The sequence below is a fragment of the Armigeres subalbatus genome, chromosome 2 (assembly GCF_024139115.2).
Source record: "Armigeres subalbatus isolate Guangzhou_Male chromosome 2, GZ_Asu_2, whole genome shotgun sequence".
In the NCBI taxonomy this organism is placed as follows: domain Eukaryota; kingdom Metazoa; phylum Arthropoda; class Insecta; order Diptera; family Culicidae; genus Armigeres; species Armigeres subalbatus.
In genome coordinates this window covers 191,916,241-191,943,388 of record NC_085140.1, presented here as the reverse complement: position 1 = coordinate 191,943,388, position 27,148 = coordinate 191,916,241, and the positions used below count along the sequence as shown (strand labels likewise).

The following is a 27,148-nucleotide window of genomic DNA, read 5'->3' as shown; positions in this document are numbered from 1 at the left end:
AAATAGGCAAATTGGAAGAGAGTTTTCGAGTCGATTGATATATAAATCTTTGAAATCCACCTCAAGATGGAGGCGCCATTATGGTTGAAAATCTCACATAATTTCGTGAATTTTTAGATTATGTTTTGGCACCAAGTACCTTCGGGTAAAACGTTTTTCAACGTCAAAAACAGGTAATATTTGAAAAATTAAGTTGGAACGAGGAATTGATTGAATTTATCCACGTTTACGAATTTTACGATTTGCAAAAATAGAGCTAACCGCGGTAGAGGTTAGTACTCGGATTCTTATGGCTTTTCCGCAAACGTTAAGTTTAAGGGAAGATCCATTAATTACGTAACGCAAAAATTGACCATTTCTACCTCCCCCCCCTTGTCAAGCTTTTTTTATGAAGCATCTAAACTTGTTGTTGTGTAGATTGTCACACTTCAAGCAACCCCCCTCCCCCTCTACGCGTTACGTAATTTATGGATGTTCCCTAAGTGGTCTTGTTGGGGTAGAGGTTATTGCACCTATCTAGAGAGTAGGAAGTTCTTTTTCACAAATTCGATATCAATTTGTTCATTAGGCGAAATCTAGTTCAAATCCAATACAAATATTTTTTTTATGGGCTACAGCTCTTCGATGAACCTACGCCGAATGGAGTATCATTCTCCACTGAACTCGATCCTGGGCCAATCGCTTCCAGTCGCCCTGAACATTGATCGCCCTCAGGTCCTATTCAACAGCAAAAAGCCATCGTGTACGCGGCCTTCCACGAAGCCTGCGGACTCTTCGGGGTTCTAATCTAATCTAATCGAACACAAACGCAGCCAGTACAAAGAAAGCATCCTGGAAAATCATTGCGTTAGATGACGCCCAATAATTTTTCTTGTCAATAGGTATTGAGGCTCACAGCGTACCAGTGATATGACATAAACTTCAAAGCGGCCAGGCCCACTGCGTTGTGTTTGCCGCAGAGATGATTCTTCGAGATGTATCGTGTTCAAGTATTCACTTTAACATGATACATATCACGAATCTACAGGGGTTGAAGGATGCGTGGACATACCGTACCATACGCATCGCGTTCTTTTTAAGTTCTTATTTTGGTAGTTGTATATAAATATGTAGTGAAATGAATAACATTATGATAAGAAATTATATCAAATATTATATATATTTGTAGAATATAACATCAACTAGGAGCCGAAGTTAACTCGGGCTGTACATCTCTTGTAGAAGAAGCTGGAAATTGTAAAGAATTCAATTATTATTTAGAATGTTATGAATATCAGATAGCAGGTTATGTGCCAGGACGTCGTCTGCATAAAGGTTATATGGCAGGTTGTGAAGCTTTCATTCCTGGAATGTTTTGTAGTGGGCTATGAAAATGTTAAATCATGAAAATATGAAGGTACATAATACAATAATATAAGTATATAGAAGCATGAAAATATGAAAATTTTATAATATAAAAAAGGAAACATAAAAATATAATGTAACAAAATAATAAAATTTGCTGTATAAAGAAATATGGAAAATGAAATTAAAAAAATCAAAATAAAAAATATGAATACACAAAAACATAAAAGCGAGAGAATATGAAAATATTGAATGTCTTAAAATATAAAATTGATGTTAAAGTATAAAATTTTGAAAATATGACAATATGAAGATCTGAAAATAAGATAATATAAAAATATTAAAACACAAAAATATATAACATGGAAAAAGTAAAAAGTATAAAAATTAAATAATAAAAAATATTTTAACAAAAATATTAAAACGGAAACATGAAAATATAGAAATGTGTAAATATGCAAATTAAATTATAATAACATCACGAGATGAACCGGCCTAGGACCAAAAATCTCGTAAATAAAGATAATTCAATTTAATTATAACTACATGAAAGTATAAAGATATAAGAAAGACAAAAAATAATATGAAAATAAAATATTTGAAATTATAACAATATGAAAATATGATAGCATGAAAAAAGAAAATACCAATATATGAAAATACAAATGATTTAAATATGGAATTTGAAATTTAAAAATACAAAGGTATAAAAATATGAACATATAGAGGTATGAAAAATGTGGTCATGCTTCCAACATGAACATAAAACATAACATAAAAATATAAAAGCATCATAAAGTGGTATATGTATAAAATAGGTAAAATATAAGAATATGGAAAATATGATATTATAAAAATATCATAATATGAAAGTGTAATAACATAAAATTATATAAATATGAAAATACAAAAATATGAAATATTACAAAATCACCCTTATTCTTGTTTACGTACGAACGCGCTTTCGAACGAAAGCTGATGCGCATTCTCGTTTACGCCAGCAAAATCAAATGGAAACGATTCGAACGAACTGCATTCGTTCGAAAGTTTCGTTCGTCCGTAAACAAGAATAGGGGTGAATATTAAATGTCAAATATGAAAGTGTAATGTTACATTTAAAGAAATATGATAATATAGAAACATAATAATTTGAAAATTTTAAGACACAAAATAATAAAACACGAAAGTGTAAAATTAGGACAGTATAAAATACGTAATTGAAAAGATATTAAAATGTAAAATTATGAAATTATAAAAATATGGAAATTTAAAAAAAATGCAAGAATATGGAAATTAAAAAAATAAATGTAAAAATATGAAAATAAATATAATGAAATATGAAAAATAAATATATTACGAATATATGAAAACACAAAAGCATGGCATTGCTGCGGTATATTTCGTGGACTGGAAACTAGTGATACTCATGTTTCCTTTGAAATCTCTGTCCATTCTGCTATCAGAAATCAAGGTGGGTGTAGTCCTTAATTTCAATCTATGACAAAATGACAAAAGCATTAGAATTACTATTCCTGTCCACGCTTATCTGTACCGTTACTAGGAAGATAAGAAATAAGTACCATGGAGTTGGATATTGGGAAGGTATTTATTGGGTCAGGATGTGCCTGTAGCTGGCAATGTGACCATGGTAGAACTTACCCCGTAACACACCACGAAGAGGTATCTACCCAGCATTACGGGTAAAGCCTGCGGCCTCTTCCGGGTTCTCTACTAAATATTATCTTCGCTTGACGTTCTTCCGGCATACGAACAACGTGACCAGCCCACCGTAGTCTGCCGTGTTGAATAAGCTTAATAATATCCAGCCTTTTATACACCTGGTACAATTCGTGATTCATGCGGCGCCGCCAGATACCGTTCTCCTGTTTACCGCCGAGTATTGTCCGCAGCACCTTACGCTCAAACACTCCGAAAGCTCTCCGATCAGCCACCTTTAACGTCCATGTTTCATGGCCGTATAAAGCCACCGGAAGAATCAGAGTAGTATACAGCGCGTGTTTTGTTTTCGTTTGCAGACTACGGGACTTAAGCTGGTTATAAAGTCCGTAATAAGCCCTATTTGCAGCCTGCAATACGCCTTTTCACCTCGCGGGTAAGATTATTATCACACGTCACTAATGTTCCAAGATACACAAATTCTTCCAACACCTTCGTTCTTCGTAGGAGGTCCTTCGTAGCTCAGTTGGTTAAAGCACCAGTCTAGCGTACTGTAGGGTCATGGGTTCGAGTCCCATCGAAGGGAAAGTGGTTACCTCCCATACATTTTCCAAATCAATATCTTCCACATAACGTACATATCCACATATGAGTTTTCATAACATTGTAAATGCATAAAGCTGCTCACTGCCATGTTTGAGAAGTTCAGCCGGGAGCTGGTCCTTCCCCGCAGCCTTATTGTTTTTCAGCTCTTTAACAGCTTTTTTAACCTCATCTAGTGTAGATGACTCCACAGCTTGTCCATTGTCGCTAATATTTATTCTGTTCACCGATGCACCGTCACTTCCACTATTCAACAAAGTCTCGAAGTGTTGCTTCCACCTGGCAGCCACTTCGGTTTTATCTGTCAGCAAATTCCCTTGTTGGTCGTTGCACATGACGGGAGATGGCGCTGTCTTTCTCCGCACGCTATTGACAGACTCATAAAACCTCCGCATATCGTTCTGCTCCATTTATTCCTGTCCATTCTCGTCTGTCCTCTCTGACACTCCACATCGAACCAACCCGTCCTGGGTCGCCTCTGTGCAGTGCCTATCGCTTCTCGTGCTGTTGTGCTCACCGCTCCATGGATCGACTCCCATAGATCGTTGATGTTGTCGCTAACGTTGATTGCCGTTCTCGAGCTTCTGGCGGTACTCAGTCGATACTCCTTCCGCCGACAATCGCTGGATATTGTAACGCAACGTTCGCTGCGATCCTTCGTTCGATACAGTTGACAACCGTGATCGAATTTTACTGACAACGAGGTAGTGATCAGAGTCAATGTTCGGACCTCTGAATGTCCGCACATCGATAACATCCGAGAAATAGCGCCCATCCACCAGAAGTATGATCTATCTGATTGCAAGTTTTATCATTTGGGTGTCTCCAGGCTTTCGGATGTTCTTTCGTGCAAAGTAGGTGCTACTGATGGCCATCCCTCTGGCAGCAGTAAAATTTACTAGCCGTATGCCGTTGTCATTGGTAGCGGAGTGAAGGCTTTCACTACCGATTATGGGACGAAAAAAGTCCTCTCTACCGACCTGAGCGTTAGCGTCTCCGATAACAATTTTCACGTCATGCTTTAAGCACTCTTCATAGGCTTTATCAAGACATTCATAAAACGTGTCCTTCACGTCGTCGAATTTATCGTTTGTCGGTGCGTAAACGTTGATCAGGCTGTAATTGAAGAATTTGCCCCGTATCCTCAACACACAGATTCGTTAGCTAATGGGTTTCCACCGCATCACTTGCTTCATCTGCTTGCCCATCACTACGAAACCAACTCCATGCTCTGCTTTTTCACCGCCGCTGTGATAGATGTTATACTTGAATGCAGTGTTGGTCGTGGGGTCCACGGCTCGGAGTTCACGTTCTCCGGATCTGGGCCATCGGACTTCTTGAATAGCGGCCACGTTCACTCCAACCTTCTGCAGTTCGCGAGCCAGAAGGCTCACTCGTCCAGGTTCATTTAGGGTCCTGACATTCCAGGTACCGAGTTTCCAATCCTAGTCCTTATTTCGTTGCCGGGTCGGTTGCCAAAAATAACGTTCTCTTTTTCTTCTATCTTACAACATCTCAAATGCCTGGATTTGAGATGCAATTGAAAGACAAATACTCGGAGGACATGATAGGGTTTATACTACGGCAGAGGACATCATGGAAGCCTTGGTTGATTCGATAGACCATTTTACTCAAACTTCAGGACAATTTGGAGATCTTACAACATCTCAAATGCCTGGATTTGAGACGCAAGAGAAAGATAAATACTCGGAGGACATAAATGAGTTGATACCGTGGCTGGGGGCATCATGGATGCCTTGGTTAATTCGATAAACCATTTTACTCAAACTTCAGGACAATTTGGAGATCTTACAACATCTCAAATGTCTGGATTTGAGATGCAAGTGAAAGTTAAATAATCGGAGGACATAATTGGGTTGATACCGCGGTATGGGACATCATAGGAGCCTTGGTTGATTTGGTAGACCATTAGATTCAAATTCCAGTACAGTTCGGAGATCCTAGAACATCATAATTTATTATCGCACATGTTTCGTATATAGTTTACATTTATTTTAACAAGTTCACAGTAGACAACATGCTTGAAAACATTTTCTAATAGGCATATTCTAATAGGCATAGAATTATCATCGTATGCGTAGTAGGGATGCTCAAAATGTGTTCTTATGTTCCAGGTGATGTCTTTTATGTGTTATTTTATCATTTCCATCATCACTATATGAATAGATATCATTTTTGGTAATAAAAAAATAAGTATATCTCCAAAAACGCATTTTTCTAAATCCGTTGCTTTATCCCACAGCTCTAGTGAAAAATTGAACACGCCTAGATACAATATTTGGCAATGTCCAGAAACTAGAAGAGATGTCTAAGAGGTTGGTGAAAAAAGTGAGAAAATCGGTTGAAAAACCACTGAGATATAGCCATTTGAAAATTTAGTTACAACGATTTTTTAAACGAATGAATACTAGTGTTAACGACGCAGCGGTGAACAACGTCGGGTATGTGGAACGAAGTCGATGGAACGATTGGTTCGACGAAGAGTGCAGACAGATTCTGGAGGAGAAGGACGCAGCGCGGGCGGTCGCGCTGCAGCAAGGTATCCGGCAGAACGTGAAACGTTATAGACGGAAGCGGAGCTAGCAGACCCGCCTTTTTCAGGAGAAGAAACGCCGCCTGGAAGAAGCGGAGTGCGAGGAGATAAAACAGCTGTGCCGTTCTCAAGAAACACGCAAGTTCTACCAGAAGCTCAACGCATCCCGCAAAAGCTTCGTGCCGCGAGCCGAAATGTACATGGATAAGGATGGGAGCATCTTGACGGACGAATGTGTGGTGATCGAAAGGTGGAAGCAGCACTACGAGGAACATTTGAATGGCGCTGAGAGTACAGGCAATGAAAGTCAAGGCAGCGGAGGAGATGACTACGTCAGTTCAGCGGACGATGGAAGCCAACCAGCCCCCACCTTGAGGAAAGTTGAGGATGCCATCCAACAGCTAAAGACCAATAAAGCAGCTGGTAAGGATGGTATCGGAGCTGAGCTCATCAAGATGGGCCCGGAAAAGCTAGCCACTTGCCTGCACAAATTGATAGTGAGAATCTGGGAAACTGAACAGCTACCGGAGGAGTGGAAGGAAGGGGTTATATGCCCCATCTACAAGAAAGGCGACAAGCTGGAGTGTGAGAACTTTCGAGCGATCACCATCCTTAATGCCGCCTACAAAGTGATATCCCAGATCATCTTCCGTCGTCTATCACCATTAGTGAATCAGTTCGTGGGAAGTTATCAAGCCGGCTTCGTTGACAGCCGCTCGACAACGGACCAGATCTTTACTGTACGGCAAATCCTTCAAAAATGCCGTGAATACCAGGTCCCAACGCATCATCTGTTCGTTGATTTCAAGGTGGCATACGACAGTATAGACCGCATAGAGCTATGGAAAATTATGGACGAGAACAGCTTCCCTGGGAAGCTTACCAGACTGATCAAAGCAGCGGTGGATGGTGTATAAAACTGTGTGAAGATTTCGGGCGAACACTCCAGTTCGTTCGAATCGCGCCGGGGACTAAGACAAGGTGATGGACTTTCGTGCCTGTTGTTCAACATTGCGCTAGAAGGTGTCATGCGGAGAGCCGAGTGTAACAGCCGGGGTACAATTTTCAACAGATCCAGTCAATTTATTTGTTTCGCGGATGCAAAGGACATTGTCGCCCGAACATTTGCAAAGGTGGCAGAATTGTACACCAGCCTGAAACGTGAAGCAACAAAAGTTGGACTGGTGGTGAATGCATCGAAAACAAAGTACATGCTTGTGGGCGGAACCGAGCGCGACAGGGCCCGCCTGGGAAGCAGTGTTACGATAGACGGGGATACCTTCGAGGTGGTCGAGGAATTCGTCTACCTCGGATCCTTGCTAACGGCTGACAACAACGTTAGTCGTGAAATACGAAGGCGCATCATCTGTGGAAGTCGGGCCTACTACGGGCTCCAGAAGAAACTGCGGTCGAAAAAGATTCGCCACCGCACCAAATGTGTCATGTACAAGACGCTAATAAGACCGGTTGTCCTCTACGGACATGAAACATGGACAATGCTCGAGGAGGACTTACAAGCACTCGGAGTATTCGAGAGACGGGTGCTTAGGACCATCTTTGGCGGTGTGGCGGCGAAGAATGAACCACGAGCTCGCCCTGCTCTACGGCGAACCCAGTATCCAGAAGGTAGCTAAAGCTGGAAGGGTACGATGGGCAGGGCATGTTGCAACAATGCCGGACAGCAACCCTGCAAAGATGGTGTTCGCTTCCGATTCGGCAGGTACGAGACGACGTGGAGCGCAGCGAGCGAGATGGGCAGACCAGGTGCAAAACGACTTGGCGTATTCGAGGATGGAGAGATGCGGCCTCGAACCGTGTATTGTGGCGTCAAATTGTTGATTCAGTGTTATCTGTTTAGATGTAGACTAAATAAATGAAATGCATCAAATCCAATTTCAATCCAAATCTAATTTAAATCCAATTTAAACCCAATCCAAATTAAATCAAAATCCAATCTAAACCCAATCCAAATCCCATTTAAATCTAATTCAAATCCAATTCCAATCCAAATCTAATCCAAATCCAAATAAAATCAAATTCAAATCTAATTAAAATTTAATCCAAATACAATCTAAACCGAATTCAAATCTAATTCAAATCCAATACAATCCAAATCTAATCCAAATTCAATTCACAATTTGGATTACAAAATTTTGTACACATACACACAGACCCACACACATAGATACAGACATCACCGCAAGTCGTCGAGCTGAGTCGATTGGTATATAACACTATGGGTCACCGAGCCTTCTATCAAAAGTTCTGTATTGGAGTGATCATATAAACTTTATGTACACTTTGTACACGAGAAACGCAAAAATCTGCTAACCAAAGTAAACTAAAAGAAAGATAAAATCTTTCCTCCGTTGAATAAATCCAAACCATTATTGATCCTGGTGCTTTATCTTGGATAATTATTTGCGTCCGCGCTTCTGCTGGCGGATGACATTCGACGGGAAGCGCAACCGAAGCGGTGTTAAGTTTCGTGGGAATGCGATTGACGATTGACCGGCTTCGTTAAATTCTCAAACGGGCGCTTCTTTTATCTTTCGAATTATTTGGACAATAACTGTTCTCCCGATGTGCGCTGAGTTGTGTATACACTTTTTGGTGGAACGGTCATTTGTTTGCATGAATGAACGATGGAAATGCGGGTTGGTAGCATTGAAATATAGATTACTCAGCCGCTTCAAAGTCAATATAAATTGAGTGGACCGGATCAATGAACCCGTTCCTGTTTATTAGAGTTAAAAGCTCAATAAATCATGTTCAAATTCATCAGCATTATCCATCATCACACGATCAACCGGCGAGTTTTTATTTTGCAATTTTAACCTCATTTCGTTTTCGAGTCAATAAAATCTTTTGCCGCTAAAGCAAAGAGAGTTCACAGGTGCAAGGTGTAATGGATGTTGCGTGGATTAAGTACGACGCAGCAGAAAATGCAACCGATTAATATCATTGTGAAATCGGTCGTCCACTTCTCAGGTTTCGTTTTATAGCTGATGACCTTAATTTCGAGTTGGATGCTCGGTGAACTGAAACCTTTTCGTAAATGTGGATTGTAAGCTGCTGGTAAGTTGGAAGTACTAAGGGATCATCTATAAACCACGTGATAATATTTTCAAAATTCGTAGACTTCTTTTATCTACCTAATGCCTTGTTACATTTTTCATTTCAATGTCACAAAATAAGTAGGAACAAAATATCACATTTTACTGTTTTTCATTACATTGTTTTTTTTTATGATATGGAAAGGAAAGTCATGGTAGGAAGAAGCATTCATAAATAACATGAGTTTGTTTTAATGGTAGACAATTTTCGTTTGATGTTGGTTGATCACTTTAAGGATGAATCTTAATGGATACTGTTTTCTGCTAATGTTTGTCACCGCAGCTCTTGCTTATCAATTAGTCACATACCTTTATTTCATGAGAATGCATTCCTTTACAATGATTCATATGGTTATTTTAGTAGATCGATCAGACAGCTTCCAATCAAATGTGTAGTTTGTCATATCAAATCGAGGAACTGATATTATCGTATTTGCATACCCATGATGTTATGAATCACTAGAAGACATACTTGCAAGCAAGCAATACGCGAGAGTTACGTTCTCCGCAATGGCGTGCATTTAGTTTACAGTAACTAAGTTCAATTAGCAAAATGCAACCAGTGTTTACCATTTCTATTCCAAAAATAAACATTCACGAGACAGATTATTCTTCTTGTCACTACCTGCTCAGCATTGGCAAAATTATCCTCAGTAAAATACCAAACAGTAAACGTAATTTCGCTATAAATCTTCTGCCAACCGGCCAGACAAAGGTTCCTACTTCACAAGTTCAAATGTATCGTTACCCTGCTCACTGTCGCAGTATTTCAAAGCTCAAAATCTTCTCAAAGCAGACTATCATATTTCAAGGTACCACGTGCCAGCCCAGACATGGCGTCATCACCGCCTGCCTCAAGATGCCTAATTGATGAGACATAACTCACCAGATTCAATCAACGTAGTGCTATTTCTATAAACTCGCCAATGCAAGTGATGTTCCCTACGAGAGCAAAATATCAAATATCAATGCGGGTCGTCGTGATCCCCAGACCAGTTTCATTTCCATCTGCAGCATACTTTGGCTTGACTTGGTCTTCGTTGGTGGCGCATAAATTTCTTCTGGCCGGCAACCTGTCACCATCAACGACTTCGTCTACTACATGAATTTAGCTCAGCTTAGGTTGGAAAGAGATTCAAGAAAGAAGATGTAAAAACGGAAGCTGAATCGGAGTATATGTAGATAATAAAGTGGTTAACGTCAGGATTAACTTTCCGGCTTCTGCTCTGCTTGAATTATTTTTTGTTTGGTGTTGAATAAACACATGTCCATCTGGTCGATGTGACTTTGGAACGGTTATTTAAATTTCGCCTATTTCCTCACATCAACCATTGGAGGCGCAGTCAATGCATGCAGCGCGACGAAGTAGAACTCGAGCCGACAAACGATGGGGCCGGCGCTGTCTCTGTGACCGAGACCCAGTTTTGACTTGTTGGAATAAATTTAAACGATCGTTAAATGCGTTTAATGGGAATTCTTTTGCTCTATCTTAGACGACACGATCAGTGCGGTTCAAGTAGCGTTTTATTTAAGAACATACCTTAATGGTTCGCAAATTAATGTTGATTTTTATTTTGTTTCCACTGTGGACGAGTCATCATCTTCGAGGTCGCCGCCGTCGCCCGCCGGAGGCGTCTGCGGATTCGTTTGTGGACATTGTTGTGGTTCCACATCAGCACCCTCTTCTGCCGTTATAACCGCAGACGTTTGCGGTTTTTCGGAGATTACCTCCGGCGAAATTTTCACCTCCTGGATTGTTGCTTCAGTGACCGCAGATGGTTCATTTTCGGATGTTTGTTTTTTGGCCGCCCCAGGGTCCGACGCTGCTTCTTCTTTTTCCAAATATTTTTCCCAGTTGCCAAGACGCTTATTAACGTCCGCTTCGGTTTCAGCAATCCTGAAAAAGGAGAGAGCAAAAACAACGATAATGTATTAGAATCGTTGGTTTAATTTAAATGTTAATAATAAGAATTCTATGTAAATGCTTTCTTTTTGGTCACTGGCGTCGCTAGAGTTTTGTAAATGTTTTATTTTTATTTTTTTTTTTTATTTCTTTATTTAGGTGTTTTTTTAATTCTAGATTAAGTTCAACACCGGGAAGTTTTGTAAATGGTAGCGCATCAGCATTTGTGGCGTAATTGCTTTATTTATTACTAGCAGACCCGACGAACTTCGTTTCGCCTAAAATAATTTTATTGATTATTGATTTATTTTTATTGATGTTTCATTTGTATGGGAGCCCCTGTTTTCAAAGGGGGGGTCTTGAAACATCTTAAGAACCTTCCCCGGCCCCAAAAACCTCTGCATAAAAATTTTCACGCCGATCGGTTCAGTAGTTTCGGAGTCTATGAGGTTCAGACAGACAGAAATTCATTTTTATGTATATAGTAGAAGTAGATAGAAGTAGATTTGGCGTCAGTAGAAATAACTATAATTGGAGGGGTTAATCAGTCAAGTAATAAATCAATTTAAAAAATATCAAGGAGATTCAAATATTACGAAATTTGAATTGCATTTCATTCATTGTATTGCATTCATTGGAAATTCCCGGAATTCCTGGAAAATAAGAAGAAGTATGATCATTATAAAGTGTGATCGCGACATTTTGAGTGGTTTTCTAGCAAGCAATTCCAGATTCAAAATTGAGTTTTACTACTGTCCTGAAATCTTCGGACGCTCTCAGAAATTCCTTTGGTAATTCTTTGGAGAATTCTTTGGTAATTCAATGAAGAAATTCTAAAGAACTTTGAAAAATTCTTCGGAAGTTCCTTTACGAATTCTTTTAGGAGTTCGAAAATACCTAAGGAAAATACTTCGGAAATTCCTTCAGGAATACATGAAGAATTTATTTTAGCAATATGTTTTAGGAAATCCTTTAGAAATTCCTTTGAGAAAATTACGCCAGGAATCCCTTTTGACATTTGGTCAGAGATTCCTTCGAAAAATTCTCTCCGGAAATTCCTTAGAAACTTCCTCCAGGAAATCCTTTTAGTAAAACTATACAAAGTTCTTTCCGAAATTCCTGCAGGAATTATTTATTGATGGAAGAATTTTTCCGGAAATTTATTAAATAAATATAAAAATAAAAAATAAAAATAAGAAATTCCGGCAGTGGTATTATAGAAAAAGCTGTTTGTAATAAAGTCAGCTTTAGCCCTGGAGTTAGAAGGTGTTAGCTCTTCTGCAGCTCCTAGTGACCCATTTCAGACTACCTAGTAACTCACGTCCAGTCCGAGGTCACTTTCACTTGCTATAAGCCCCGCCCGCTTATGCTACCGTTATCAATTAGATAATGGATCCATAAACAAACTTCCGGATTTTTAAATCCAGCGCGCATTTAGTTTTGAAATCATATGATAAACATATTGAAACAATCTCACCAAATTGATCCAATTCCGGATAAATGGATTGAGGAAGCGAAAATCACTTCTAGTGTCCACGAACAATTCACTTCACTCTTCCAGAGCTATTCTGTGCAATTCGTCATTGATCCATGTAGGTATTTCTGATAATATCATACAGCCACACATATTTCACCAACGACATCCCCGTATACAAGCTACACAAACGATTTTGCGCACTCAATTGGGAAATACACTTTATGAAAGGTCACCAAACGCGTAAATTTAAAACTTCAGATCAATTAAACTTTTTTTTTCTAGTGCGCAAAATATAAACATTAGCCGAATCTATTTCTTGCGGGAACGAACAAAAACGTGACAGCAAATACAAAAGCAACCATCCGCGTGCATGGCTTGCTGCGATCAAGGAATTCTCAATTTAAAAAATCCCAAAAAAAATCGAATGTATTCTTAGAGAAATTTCAAATTAATCCCAAGGATTTCTTCCTAGAGTTTCGGAATGGATTTGTTAAGGAATTTCTGGAAAAATTTCCTTAGGAAATTCCTGAAATAATTACTAAAGTATTTTCTTAACAAAGTTCGAATTCCTAAACCAACTTGCGCAGGAATTTCTAAAGCAACTTCCAAAGGAACTCATAAAGAAATTTCCGAAAGAATTCTCCTAAAGAAATTTCGGAAGATTTTACTGAAACAATTTCCGTAGAAATTCCAATCAAACTTCCAAACGAATTTCTAAAGGAATTTTTTATAGAATTTCTGGAGAAATTTTTAAAACAATTCGTTAACCCTTTCAGGACGACTTTTTTACAAAGATTTTACATACAAATTAAGGTTTTTTCACTGGATCCTGCCAAAAATAGCAGAAATATAACTAAAAAAGGGTTGAAATTTTTTTTTTCGGATGTCCTAGGCCATCCAAAATGTTCTGGAGGACATATGCTTGATTATATCAAGAAATGTGTCAAGAAACAAAACGTCCTAAGCTAAAATAGGTGTCCAAAAACATCTATGTGTTCATAAGACATAAATTGATCAAGTTTTGAATAAAAGCAAACTATTTCAGGGTCTACAAAACGTCATGGAGTTCAGAATCTATCCGGTCAACCAAGTCCTGGACGATGTATCCGTGCATCGTTGAACATCCCAGCAGTTCCATTGAGCCGATAGAATTTCACTAATTACTTTTACAAGCTAGTATAGGCCTGTTTGATCCTCCAAAACGTCCTGGAGTTCATAACATGCGATCTACCCGATTTACCAAGTCCTATTCGTGCATTGCTAAACATTCTAGCAGGTCCATTGTGCCGATAGGATGTCACCCATTACTTTACATGATGCTACTGACCTTTTCGGTTCTCCAAATCGTCCTGGAGTTCAGAATATGTGATCCACCCGATTAACCAACTACTGAACGCTACACCCAACCGGCGATTGTTAGATTTTCTAGAATCAAACGATTTCGCATATGCCCAGTTCTTATACAGGTTTTGTTAGATTCTTATACAGAGTTGCTAGAAAATCTAACAACCGCCGGTTAGGTGTATATCTGTGCATCGCTGAACATCTCAGCTGGTCCATTGAGCCGATAGAATTTCTTTTATTATTTTATAAGCTGGTACAGGCCTGTTTGGTCATACAAAACATCCTGGAGTTCAGAACATGCGACGTACCAGATGAATCAAGTCCTGAATGATATATCCATGCATCATCAAATATCCCAGCAGTTCCTTCGAGTTAGTAGGATTTCACTGATTACTTTTACAAGCTACAGTGGACCCTCCATGAGGCGAAGTTCTAAGACTCGATATCGACTCATAGGAACAAAGGATGCCATACTAAACTATTTTCTCGATGATGCTTCTTTCGAACGATTCACCAAGGACTTCTGGTCAACATCTCGATATAGACTGTATTACATCTCGAGGGTCGACTGTATTATAGATCCTTTTTGGTTCTTCAAAACGTCCTGGAGCTCAGATCATTTGACCTATGCAATGACCCAACTTATGAATGATGTTAGATATGATATCGTAGTAGGTCTGTTAAGCTTATATGACTTTAATCATCACTTGTTCTAGCCATTGCAGGCCTTTATGATTGGCTAAAATATCCTGGTTATCGTATTCTTTGATGTTATCATCCATGTCTGTAAACGCAGTACTTCCATGCCCCAATAAAAAAATCCGCAGCCACATTTGAATATACATTGCTCGACACAAACACCTCCTTAGCTATTGTGGATCTGGTAGGTATCTCAATCTTAACTCAAGAGCGTTTTGGAGTACCTTGGACATCATATGTTTATAGAAATTAGGATCATATGCTTTTTGAACTGAATTGGGTATGTTCGCGCGACACAAATTCTGACTTTTTGGACACTTCAAAATATAGTTTCTCATACGGACTTGGATTTAGAACTACATTTAATAGGCAAACAGAGAAAACGAACAATTTTGATTAACGAAAAACGACTATTTCTTACCGAAATGGAGGTTTATTACGTACTGACTTATGCCTGATTCTAGCCTCATATGTAATACCTATATGGGTCATTCCACACCAAGTGACCGAGCACGTGCAATTAACCCATTTAAAAATAATGAAAAATGCCTAGCACATATTAATTTTGGTCCATTATTTTGAATAACCATATGGCAAATATATTATATTAACAATATGGTTCACTTCGAGCTTTTCCATACAACGAAATGGCGAACCATTTGCCGGTGATAACAACATCATCTAGCGAGCAATAAAGAATCTAAACGTGTTTTCTTCTTGTTTATTCTAGCAAATCTTCCTGCCAATTTACAGTGACAGTCATACTGTTGAAAAGTTTTCATACGACAGTGCAGGGATGTCCATACTTTTTTGAATAAATCGATCATCAACAGATCGATTTTTTTCTTTTACACTTATTTCGATAATACAGAAAAATAAATTTTGATCCGACTGCTCCAATAGAAGCTGTTCCGCATACAAGAAAATGCTTGCGGCGCGTTAGAAAATATTGATTCAATTTCTTTTGGGTCGAAAATAATTGCAAGCATTCGTTAGTTTTTCGCAAGATTTTTTATCCATAGTTGCCAGCATCCAGGTGCTAACATATATGCGTGGAAAGCAATGTTTAGTTTTTAGTAAACCACCAGAAAGTTTGCATCACATGTCAGCAAGAAATACAAAGACATGTCACAAGCTCGTAATCTGAACTAAATGCTCGCAAAATCCATATATGTAAATAGTAAAAATGCATGAGCTCTTGTACGATATAATATAAAAATGTCTTTTTCAAATTGATACTTCCCAAAAGTATAACCAGGGACAGAAAAAGTCATTTTAACTACAGTTTTAAATAGTTGACATCCAACACACAATCTAATGGCCAGTATTTCACAAATTTGAATGTGCGAATGAATAGGACGGTATGTACACGAACAGCAGAAAGCGTCGAATATCAGTGTCAGCGTTGTTTTGTGCGGTGTCAAAATCAATCTTCAGTTTAGTACATTGATATTCAATTTGAAATCTCAAAATATGAATATCATTTCATTCTGCAGTGCATGTATTTAACATTTTGAAGTCAGATTCTTAAGAGATATGAATCTGTTTAGTTTATAAAGTATAATCATTCATCGGTGCAAATCAACTGCAATTCCAAATATTCATTTCAACCCCGGTAGATATTCATTTTTTTCGTGCCTGCATTGTCGAGCGTCTGATCAAAACGTCTATGCAACTGATAGTAAAACGAAGATTTCCGTCCTTGAGTATAACCTTTTTTTTTTCTCTGAGTCGATTCTTTGACTTTTTTATTGTCAAATTTCCCAAAATACCGTATTATTTGAAGCCTCTAAATATTTTTAAAATTAAAACAACAAAAAATTAAAAATATATGGCAGCCAAACGAGCTGCAGAATTGGGCCAATGTAAGATGAAAACCGGCAAAAAAGTGTGAGAACAGAGAGCGAGTATAAAACGAGATGTGAATGCAGAATAATATATTATTAAATATTAACTTCAACAGCAACCTCTTAGCTTTCCAAATGTTTCACCGTGGTGCACCGGCGGCGGTTCAACGCGCAACATCTAATTTGTTATACATATTAGTAAAAAAATGTCTACCACAATTTTGCTACAACATTTGATTTTCCGTTGGTATTCCATTAACTTTAATCGATTATGTGCACAAAAAACATAAGACATCCCTATTTTTTGTTGTGATGACATTTTGAAGTGTGTGTGTTTACCGATCCTCATATTTTGGGTAGTTTCGTTTCAGCGTGTATCGATCCTTTTGGGCACGGATGGCGCCACATGCGGTGTCGCCAAAATTTCGTGAGAGTGAATCATATTGTTAATATAGTATATTTGCATATGGCCATGGTGATTGAACCGCCCCTTCGGCCGGAAACCCCTCCCTGTTTTTGGAGATTTTTAAAAACATGCTATTTTCAAATATCGATATCTCAGCCCCCGATAAAGCTACAAAAAACTTTAATACCAGTTTTCCGCTGATGAAGTTTTTAGAAAAAATACTGAGCAGTGTTGCCAACTATATTATTTTTCTCGCAAAATAATAAAAAAGCATTTTTCTCAAAATACATATAATTTTTTCTTCGATTTCTCAACGGATTCGAGCTTAACAGACTTTTTCCAGTCAGAAACACTTGTCGATACAAAGTAAAATGCGCCGTTGCTGAGATATGGCAGCTTTACTAAATCTTATTTGCAGTTTACCGCAGTGAAACCAGCGGTTTTCGTAGCCAACACAAGCAAGCCATGAAATTCCAATAACGCCGTGGTTTCTAACACGAACCGCATCCCAGCACTCTACGTTAACAACAAATATCCATGGAAACGATAGTTACAAGCAAGTGTAATAACCTCAGTTTGAACGCTGGTGTATTTTAAAGTGGAAAGTACTTCTGAAAAAATTTGTTGAAGAAAAAGTGTTCAATAAACAATCGGCACCGAACATCTAAACAGTTCGCTTCTCGAGAATGGTATTTAATTAAGCTTCGCTCCGGTGTATCGGAATTGAAATGTGTTTGTGATCGTCATGCAACCGAATATGGAAAGTTGTACGTAACAGCTCAACGCCAGTGTTGCAATCCGTTGAATTTACATGCAGCCATTCGTCGGAAAAGTTTAAAACTCATTTCTTCCCGGTTTCATGATGACTACGACAAGTACTTACCGGGGGTAATTGAAGGACGTAAGATATGCTTACTATGTCACCTTGCAGTGCGAAACATGAATTTTACCCAGCATCGTACACCAGCAGGTAAATTAAAAATGTATTGGCGATATAAGGGTAATGAAAAAGCATATTTTGAAATTCCAGCAATCGAAGCTCAAGTTGACGAGTTGGACGGGGATATTGTTGACCCAGGTAAGATTATTCTATAGAACATTAAATTAAATACTGTTCTTTAGCTCTTGGGAAAGCAATTTTTGGACAATTTTTAATGGTTTTCTTTAATTAATTTCGCGTAGTAATGCGTGCAGTAGATCATATGGATAGTTCGGATGAATGTGAGCGTGAGGACAGTTTCAACCGAAAGCTCAGACACCTTAATGAAACGCTAGGTAGTCTCAATTTGTCACCAGTTCGGAAGTACAATATGGTTCGGGCCAAAAAATATCCGACAGAGAAACTCACTCGGGCTTCAGCGGCGTTGAAAACAGCTTTTGATGCAGTTGTGAAACCTGAATGCATTGAGCCATGCGTAGCAGATGAAGCATATGAAAGTGCGGGGAAAGAAATGATCGATCAACTGAAAGATAAATTCAAGTCGTGCATTCAATCATCAGAGAAGGTTTTGGTTTTGTCAGCACTTCCGAAATCGTGGACTGTACGAAAAATTCAAGGTTAGCATTGTAAGGTACTGTCCATGAACCACGGGAAGGTAAATGGATATACTAAGGCTTAGCATGGGTTACCAAACTGTGGGTCGCGACCCCCAGGGGAGTCGCGGGATAATCATTGATGTGCCGCGAAAGACAACTCTTGATTCATACTTGAGTCCCTTTTTTGCCCTAAAAATGTATATCAGCTTTTAGATTTGAATCTTATAAGTAATGATTAGATTTGGAATACTAATAAACGAATGACTAAAGAACAACAAATTTTAAGAAGTAAATAGCCTTCTTTAGGTATCCAAAACAGGTGAAAATATGAATGCTAAACTGTGTAGGACGTCAAAATCCATGTCCAATCTAAAACAATATAAATTCAATTGAATAATCTATTCGAAATCCAATCCGTATCTAAACCAAATTCAAACCAAAGCAAATCAGAATCCATTCCAATCATATACAAATCCAATTCAAATCAGATCCAAATCCAATCTAAATCTAATCCAATCTAAATCCAATCAAAATCTGATCCAATTCAGATCCAAAGCTGATTCAAATCCTATCCAAATTCAATCCAATACAAAACTAATCCAAATCGTTTGAAATTCAATCCAAATCCAATCAATACAAAAATCCGCTGTGCCACGATCGGGAGGGGATAACCTACCACATTATCATTCTTACAAACGACTAACAAAACACTGGAAGTGAAACAGGCCAACAGTGTTTGGCAAAGGAAAAGGGATAGCTAGAAATAATGATAGTGCTGGACATAAATGGTGATACACTTACTATTCACTTCTGTCTCGCTTGATCAGGGTACATAATCTGGTAGATACTTTGAACTAAACTCGAGAATGTTTTGTAGTACCATGAAAATCTCGTATTCAAGAGAATGGAGTTTACAATATGAGCATGAGCCTAGTAGATCGTATATCCAATCGAAGATAAGAAGATTCCAATAGCCTTGATTGATCTGGTAGATACATCGGGTTGTACTTGAGAACATTTTGGAGTACTTTGAACATCTCGTATTCAAGAAAATTGGATTTGCATTATAATATGTGCATGTGCCTATTGGACCGGATTGGGTATATGCCGACGATGAGCACATTGCAAAAGCCTTGGTGGATCTGGTAGATAGCTTGGGTTGAACTTGAGAATGTTTTGGAGTGACTAGAACGTCTCGTATTCAAGAAAATTGCATTTGCATGATGGGCATGTGGCTATTGGAACGGATTGGGTATATGCCGACGATGAGCACATTGCAAAAGCCTTGGTTGATCTGGTAGATAGCTTGGGTTGTACTTCAGAACGTTTTGGAGTGACTTGAACATCTCGTATTTAAGTGGGATTACATGGTGCGCATATGCTTATGTAATCAGTTTGAGTACATATCGATGTTAAGGACATTGCAAAAAGCCTTGGTTAATCCAGTACATACTTTGGGTTGAACTTGAGAACGTTTTGAAGTACATTGAACATCTCGTATTCAAGAAAATTGGGTTTGCACGATGGATGCCTATTGGACCGAATTGAGTGAAAATCCTGAAAATTGATCACTGTCTCATCGATCAAGATTACTAAACTTGCTTGAGTGTTAATAATAACCAAACAACGTGGTATAGGATCTAAACATTTCAGATTCATCTACATGCTCTCAGAAGCGAAATCTTTCCGAGGTTTTGTATATCTTGGTATTCAGTGTATAGTCAAACTTGTCCTCCGCTATTTTTCCTGTGAAGCCTCCAGGAATCCCTCCGCAAGTTCCTCCAGGAATTTCTCCAGAAGTTCCTCCAAGAGTTCCTCCGTAAGCTCCTCCAGGAATTATTCCTCAACGAATTTCTAAAAAAAAATCGTCCGGAAGTTCCGTCAGGATTTCCTCCAGGAATTCCTCTGAAAGTTCCTCCAGGAATTCCTTCAGAAGTTCCTCCAGGAATTACTCCGGAAGTTTCTCCAGGAATTCCTCCGCAAGTTCCTCCAGGAATTCCTCAACGAATTCCTAAAAAAATCACCCAGAAGTTCCTTCAGGATTTCCTTCGAAAGTTCTCCCAGAAATCCTTCCGAAGGATCCACCAAAAATAGTTTGGAAGTTCCTCCAAGAACTCTTCATTAACTACTTCGAGAAATCCCCATAAATTTTCATTGAACTCCTTTCACAATGGATTTCAAACCCACCTCCTAATTACTTCCGCGAATTCTTTCCGGAATATCTCCAGATATTTTTCTAGGAATACTCATGGAAATGCCATTGCAAATTCCTCCAGAAAATACCTCCAGGAAGTCTCCCTGCAATCCATAAATTCCTTCCGAAAGTCCCCCAATTTTCATTCCTGGTACTTCCACCAAAATCTCGCCTCTGGAAATTGTTCCGAAAGTTCCTCCAGAAAATCCTCCGGAAGTTCCTCCAGGAAGCTGCTGCAGGTAATCTTCCGGAAGTTTCTCCAGGAGTTCCTCCGAAAGTTCCTCCAGGAATTGCTCCGGAAGTTCCTCCAGGAATAACTCCTGGAAGCTCCTCCAGGAATTCCCCCAAAAGTTCCTCAAAGAATTCCTCAGGAAGTTCCTCTTGGTAGAGGTGTGCGCCGGTCCGATATTCGTCAGCGGCGGCGTTTGTCAAAGTTTTGGTCGGCGGCGGCGGCGTTTTCGGCGTCACGCCGAAAGCCATTTTAGCCGGCGGCGGCGGCGTGAATCGGTGTGGCGATTTTTTCATTACGTTTTTCTAAGATTTTTTTTGCATTTTTTCGGGATATTTTCAAGACATTAAAAGAAAAATCTTTTGAATTTCGCATGAAAAATCTAATGAACTTCTCCAGAAAAATCTAAGTTTTTCCATAATTTGGAAAATATTTTCGAGCAATCTTTGGAATTACCAAGAGAAGGTCTTTGTAATTCCCAAAATAAAATTGATTGGAATTTCAGCAGAAAAATCGTCGCAATTTGCATGAGAAACTTCAGAATTTTCACAAAAAAAATGTTCTTAACTTCTACAGGAAAAACTTCAGAAATTTACGAAAAGTTCCTGTTGAATTTCTGTTGAGTATTCTTCAAAACTTTCACAAAAAAATCTTGATGATTGTAGGAGAGTGCGGTTGGTAGAATGGGTGTTTGCTAAATAATACCTGGAATGGGTGTTTAACCGTTGGCTTTCTCAAACTAGAGTAATCAAAAACGGCTAGCTTGGCATAGCCAACAATAGAACAGTAAATTCTTAAGAATTTCCGCGGGAGTCTTTCAAGAAAAAATCTCTGGAATGTTTACGAGAAATTGTCTGTAAGTTTAACGGAAACTTCTTTAGAATTTCCGCGGAGGATTGTTCAAAATGTCTCCACGAAAAATTGTTCTAAAATTATTGGGTTTCTAAGAGAAATTCATTGTACATTAGACGTTCGATAACTGAAAGTAATTTAACTGCAATGCTTTTCGATAGTTACATCAGTTTTGCAGTTATCGGACAGCTGAGCTTCAACACGATGTCAATGTCGATGATAGCTGCATCCAGCTTTCCACGCTCGGTTATGGCGGCTTGTCGGAGTGTAAAAATCAGTCGGTCGCTGTACTGTTTGACACTAGCTGGAGGAAAACTCACTGTCGAAAAGGCCTTTTTCCCTTCTCCTCACCCAGGAACGCCAGTAGGCTTTCCTCCAGCTAGTGTCAAACAGTCCAGTGACCAATTGATTTTTACACACCGATAAGGCGCCATAACCGAGCGTGGAAAGCTGGATAGCGCTGAACAATCAGGTGCACTTCTATTCTGACGCCGTCTGACAATTGTTTGCCGTCTTAAATGCGTCGCAGTTATCGAACGCCATTGGCTAGCTGAAACGATGTTGCAGTTATCGAACGACTAATGAATTGTCCATAAGAAATTGTTGGAAAATCCCATTGGCCGCAAGCGACACACGGCCGAACTGGTAATTTGGCCCAAATAGTCGTTTGCCCTAACAGGTCGTTTGGCCGAATAGGTCATCAGCCCAAAAATGCTGTTTGGCCGAAATGGTCGTTTGGCAGAATGGAATATTTGTCCGAAAATATAGTTTAGGCCATCAGGTTATACGGCCAAATGTTAATAACTGAACGGGTAATTTAATCCAAAATATCCATCCATTTGGCCTAATAACATTTACGTTGAAAAGGCTAATTGTCAAACGACTCTTGAACGAAATTTCGTAGCCTCTCTATTTTTTAAGTTGATACTGGCCTTTAAGCCAAAAGCCATCTAACCAAATGCCATTAAGCCGAATTGATATTCGGAAAAACGTCTTTTTGGCTAAATGATCAATTCAGCCGAACAACACTATTCAAAGAAGCTTGCAGAAGTACATTTTTGGGCCAAATGGCTCTTTCTACAGAATGACATTTTTTACCAAACGGCATTTTTGGTCAATTGATCTATATTTGGTCAAACGACTTTTTCATCCCAACGTCAAATTCAGCCAAATAGTTAGGGTAAACAACTTTTTACAAGTCTGCCAAAATTTTCCTTTTGCCATTGCCACAGCCATTGCTTTCGGCCAAACTACATTTTCGGTCAAACCAGTTTTGACCTGATAACAGTTTCCGTGAAACGTTTAGTTTTGCTAAATAATACCTGGTTAAGTGTCTTTTGGTCTAAAGGCCAGTATCAACCTAAAAATAGAGAGGCCACGGAATTTTGTTCAATTCAATAGACAAAAAGACCATTTCGCCAAACAAATGGCCATTTCTGACCATATTACCCGTTCAGTACGAGGATCAGTCATTGAAATTTGGCTGTATTACCCGTTGGACCAAATGACTTTTTCGGCCAAATGGCCCATTCTGTCAAAAAACTATTTCTGCAAAATGGCATTTTTGGCCAACGATCGTTTCGGCCGGACAACCTGGTAGGGCAAACGGCTTATTCGGTCTAATTGCCAATTCGGCCGACTGTCGTTTTCGTTCAATGGAACTTAGCAAGAATTTCTAATCGAAAATAGAAAGAATCTTCTGAAGAAATCCAAAAAAAATCCTCAAAAAATCCGAGCATTTTTTCGATGTTTTAAAGTTGGCTATGCCAAACTAGCCGTTTAGTGATGAACTTCTCCCTGCGAAAAAATCACTCTAATAAAGGATAAAAAACTAACCGTCTTATAAATATAATCTAGATTGGGGAAGTCAACGTAAAGCATCTCTTTTACCAGTCACAATTTTCTGTGTGAATTTCAAAGAATACTCAACAGAAACTCAATAGGCCGTGGATATTCCGAACATTTTCTTATAGAGATTTGGAACAACTTGAAAAATCTGAAGAGATTCTCATGTGAATCCCAAACAACTTTCCTTGGTAAATCCAAAGAGCTCCTCTTGGTAATTCTTCTCGATACTTGAAGAGTTCTCGATACTTGAAAGTGATTTCCGTGAAAAATCTGAAAATAATTTTCGAATAACTATTGAGCTTGAGCTTGAGCTTGAGCTTGATTGACTGCTCGTAGTTGCTACTCCATTATGACCAGATCAGCTGTTCTTGCACAGGGAACCAATAGATGTTTGCTTGGGACTAGCACACATCTTCAATGTACAAGTACTGGTGATCTCATTTGTTAGGTCATACTGGCGCCTGCCACGTCAGAATGCAAGTCAATGTAGGGAAGGGGGAGGAAATGATGATGCAATCACTCGCCCACTGCAAGCCGAATATACCTCTGCACTTGCCACGAGTTCATGCGGAATTTGTTGGATTTCTGGGTTAGGTTGGAGAGGCAGAGGTCCGTCTTGGTTAACGAGCTGCCAATGTGATAGATAGGAGAAGGTAACTGATGGGATTTCTAATTGGATGTTGGAAACGAGCTCTATAGTTCATTTCCAATTCTAGCAGATTACTGATAGAATACTCAAGTTGAAGGTATAGGAATAGTAATGGAAACGGTATGGAAGTCCATTTCCAGTTCTAGCGATTGCTAGAACATGAGAAATAAAGAGAAAGATAAAAAGTAGGAGAATGGAACGGACCTGGGATTGAACCCACGACCTCCTGCGTATGAGGCAGAAGCAGTAGCCATATGACTACCAAGCTCGCTTCGAAACAAGAGAGATCACGCACTGAACTGATTAATTTTATTACCGGCCGCGTAATGCAGAACACAATAATTCGGCCGACCGCACGATCGTTCTGCTGTCCGAAACAAGAGAGATCACGCACTGAACTGATTAATTTTATTACCGGTCGCGCAATGCAGAACACAATAATTCGGCCGACCGAGCGATCGTTCTGCTGTCCGAAACATGATAGAACACGCACTGAACTGATTAATTTTATTACCGGCCGCGCAATGCAGAACACAATAAATCGGCCGACCGCGCGATCGTTCTGCTGTCCGGAACAAGAGAGATCACGCACTGAACTGATTAATTTTATTACCGGTCGCGCAATGCAGAACCCAATAATTCGGCCGACCGAGAGATCGTTCTGCTGTCCGGAACAAGAGAGATCACGCACTGAACTGATTAATTTTATTACCGGCCGCGCAATGCAGAACACAATAATTCGGCCGATCGCGCGATCGTTCTGCTGTCCGAAACATGATAGAACACGCACTGAACTGATTAATTTTATTACCGGCCGCGCAATGCAGAACACAATAATTCGGCCGACCGCGCGATCGTTCTGCTGTTCGGAACAAGAGAGATCACGCACTGAACTGATTAATTTTATTACCGGCCGCGCAATGCAGAACACAATGAATCGGCCGACCGCGCGATCGTTCTGCTGTCCGGAACAAGAGAGATCACGCACTGAACTCCTAAAAATAATTTTCGAATAACTATTCTGGAAAAACTAGAAATCTGTCGTTAAAATTTTGAGGCGAAAATCAAAAGATTCTCCCGTTATTGTCTTGAAAATATCCAAAATGAACAATTCAGCCGAACAACACTTTCAACCGAAAGTTCTTTTCGACCAAACGACTATTTCGGCCGAAGGACATATTCTCGATTTTTTTCAACCAAAGGAACTGTTCGACCAAATGACATTCTCGGCCAAATAACTTTAGGCTAGATATGCTAGCGAAGTCTGAAAACATAATGAGATCATATAGAAAACATATTTTGATTTTGACATCAAATTGAGTCATAATTCGTTTTCAAATATGTATGAATCATTATGATTGATTACATATTTTGATCTCATTTTGCTCAAATCATTAAATTGAATGATATGACATTAAACTGTGTATTTATTTCGTTACGGAAACCAATATCAAAATTAGTTTTCGATTTGCTCTCATCGACAAATAATTGGTATTAATATTGGTAGTTAAATAATTGGTATCTTCACGAAAAATTCTCTGGAGTATCAACATGTAGAGATCTATCAGGAAATTATATGGAAATTGCACTAAATCTTTGGAGTTTCCACTGAAAATTTGAATCGGCGTGGAAAATTATAGATCAGCGGCGTGACAAATTTGAAACGGCGGAGCGCCGATGCAAAAATGTCGGAGGCGGCTTGCCAAAAACTGTCGGCAGCGGCGGCGAATTCCTAAAAAAAAGTCCGAAAGTTCCTTCAGGATTTCCTCCGAAAGTTCTCTCAGAAATCCTTCCGAAGGATCCACTAAAAATAAGTTTCGAAGTTCCTCCTCTTCATTAATTACTTCGAGAAATCCCCAGAAATTTCCATTGAACTCCTTCCGAATGTCACATTGGATTTCACATCCACCTCCTATTCACTTCCGCGAATTCTTCCGGGAATATCTACAGATTTTTTTTCTAGGGATACTCATGGAAATACCCTTGCAAATTCCTACAGAAAATACCTCCAGGAAACATTCGTTCAAGAATCCACCTGAAAATCGTTTGTGAGTGCTTCTTATTGCCTTAACAAATTTCTATGGAATTTCGTCTCCCTTCAATCCAGAAATTCCTTCCGAAAGTCCCCCAATTTTTATTCCTGGTACTTCCACCTACATCTCTCCTCTGGAAATTGTTCTGCTTCAAATTACAGCAAAGCAAATTACTACAAATCAAGACCATGCTGAAGGTGGCTGAGTTCGATTCCCGGTGCCGGTCTGGACAATTTTCGGATTGGAAATTGTCTCGACTTCCCTGGGCATAAAAGTATCATCGTGTTAGCCTCATCATATACGAATGCAAAAATGGTAATCTGTCTTAGAAACCTCGCAGTTAATAGCCGTGGAAGTGCTTAAGGAACACTAAGCTGGGAGGTGGCTCTGCCCCAGTTTCGGGATGTAATGCCAATAAGAAGAAGAAGAAGAATATGAACTTGACTGAAAACATGTAGATATTTTTGTTTGATGAACCAGTAAAAATGCTCAGTACGAATCCTGTTACCTGCTGGTTTCTGTTTCTTTTCGAAAATCTATTCAGGATGCTCTTTGGAAATTTCTTCATTCCTCCTCCTCCTGAAATACATTTGAAAATTCCTCCAGGGATTTCTTCTAAAATTTCTCCAGAAATTCTTTCGGGAGCTCCTCCAGGAATAATTTGTGAAATTCCCCCAGTAGTTCCTTTGAGCATTCCTCCAGGGATTCTTTGGGAAAACCTCTCGAAACCTCCAGAAATTTACCGGAAATTCCTTTCGATTTGTTTAAAATATGTTTCGGAATATGATACAGAAAACGTTCGAAAATTCCTTTAGGAATACCTACGGAAATTCCTTT

At 39.1% G+C, this 27,148-nt stretch overlaps 2 protein-coding genes across 7 annotated transcripts in view; one reads left to right on the top strand and one right to left on the bottom strand.

The window, feature by feature from the left end:
* The window catches only part of LOC134211417 (uncharacterized), a 401,264-nt gene that overhangs the window by 195,087 nt on the left and 179,029 nt on the right, over positions 1-27,148 (top strand). The window lies entirely within an intron of this gene.
* LOC134211414 (17S U2 SnRNP complex component HTATSF1) overlaps positions 10,801-27,148 on the bottom strand; it is a 310,332-nt gene continuing 293,984 nt past the window's right edge. For all 3 annotated transcript variants that reach the window (XM_062688238.1, XM_062688236.1, XM_062688237.1), the window contains exon 5: positions 10,801-11,191. In XM_062688238.1, coding sequence (XP_062544222.1) covers positions 10,864-11,191 — 328 coding nt within the window. In that variant the 3' untranslated portion in view covers positions 10,801-10,863. The remainder of the gene's footprint in view (positions 11,192-27,148) is intronic.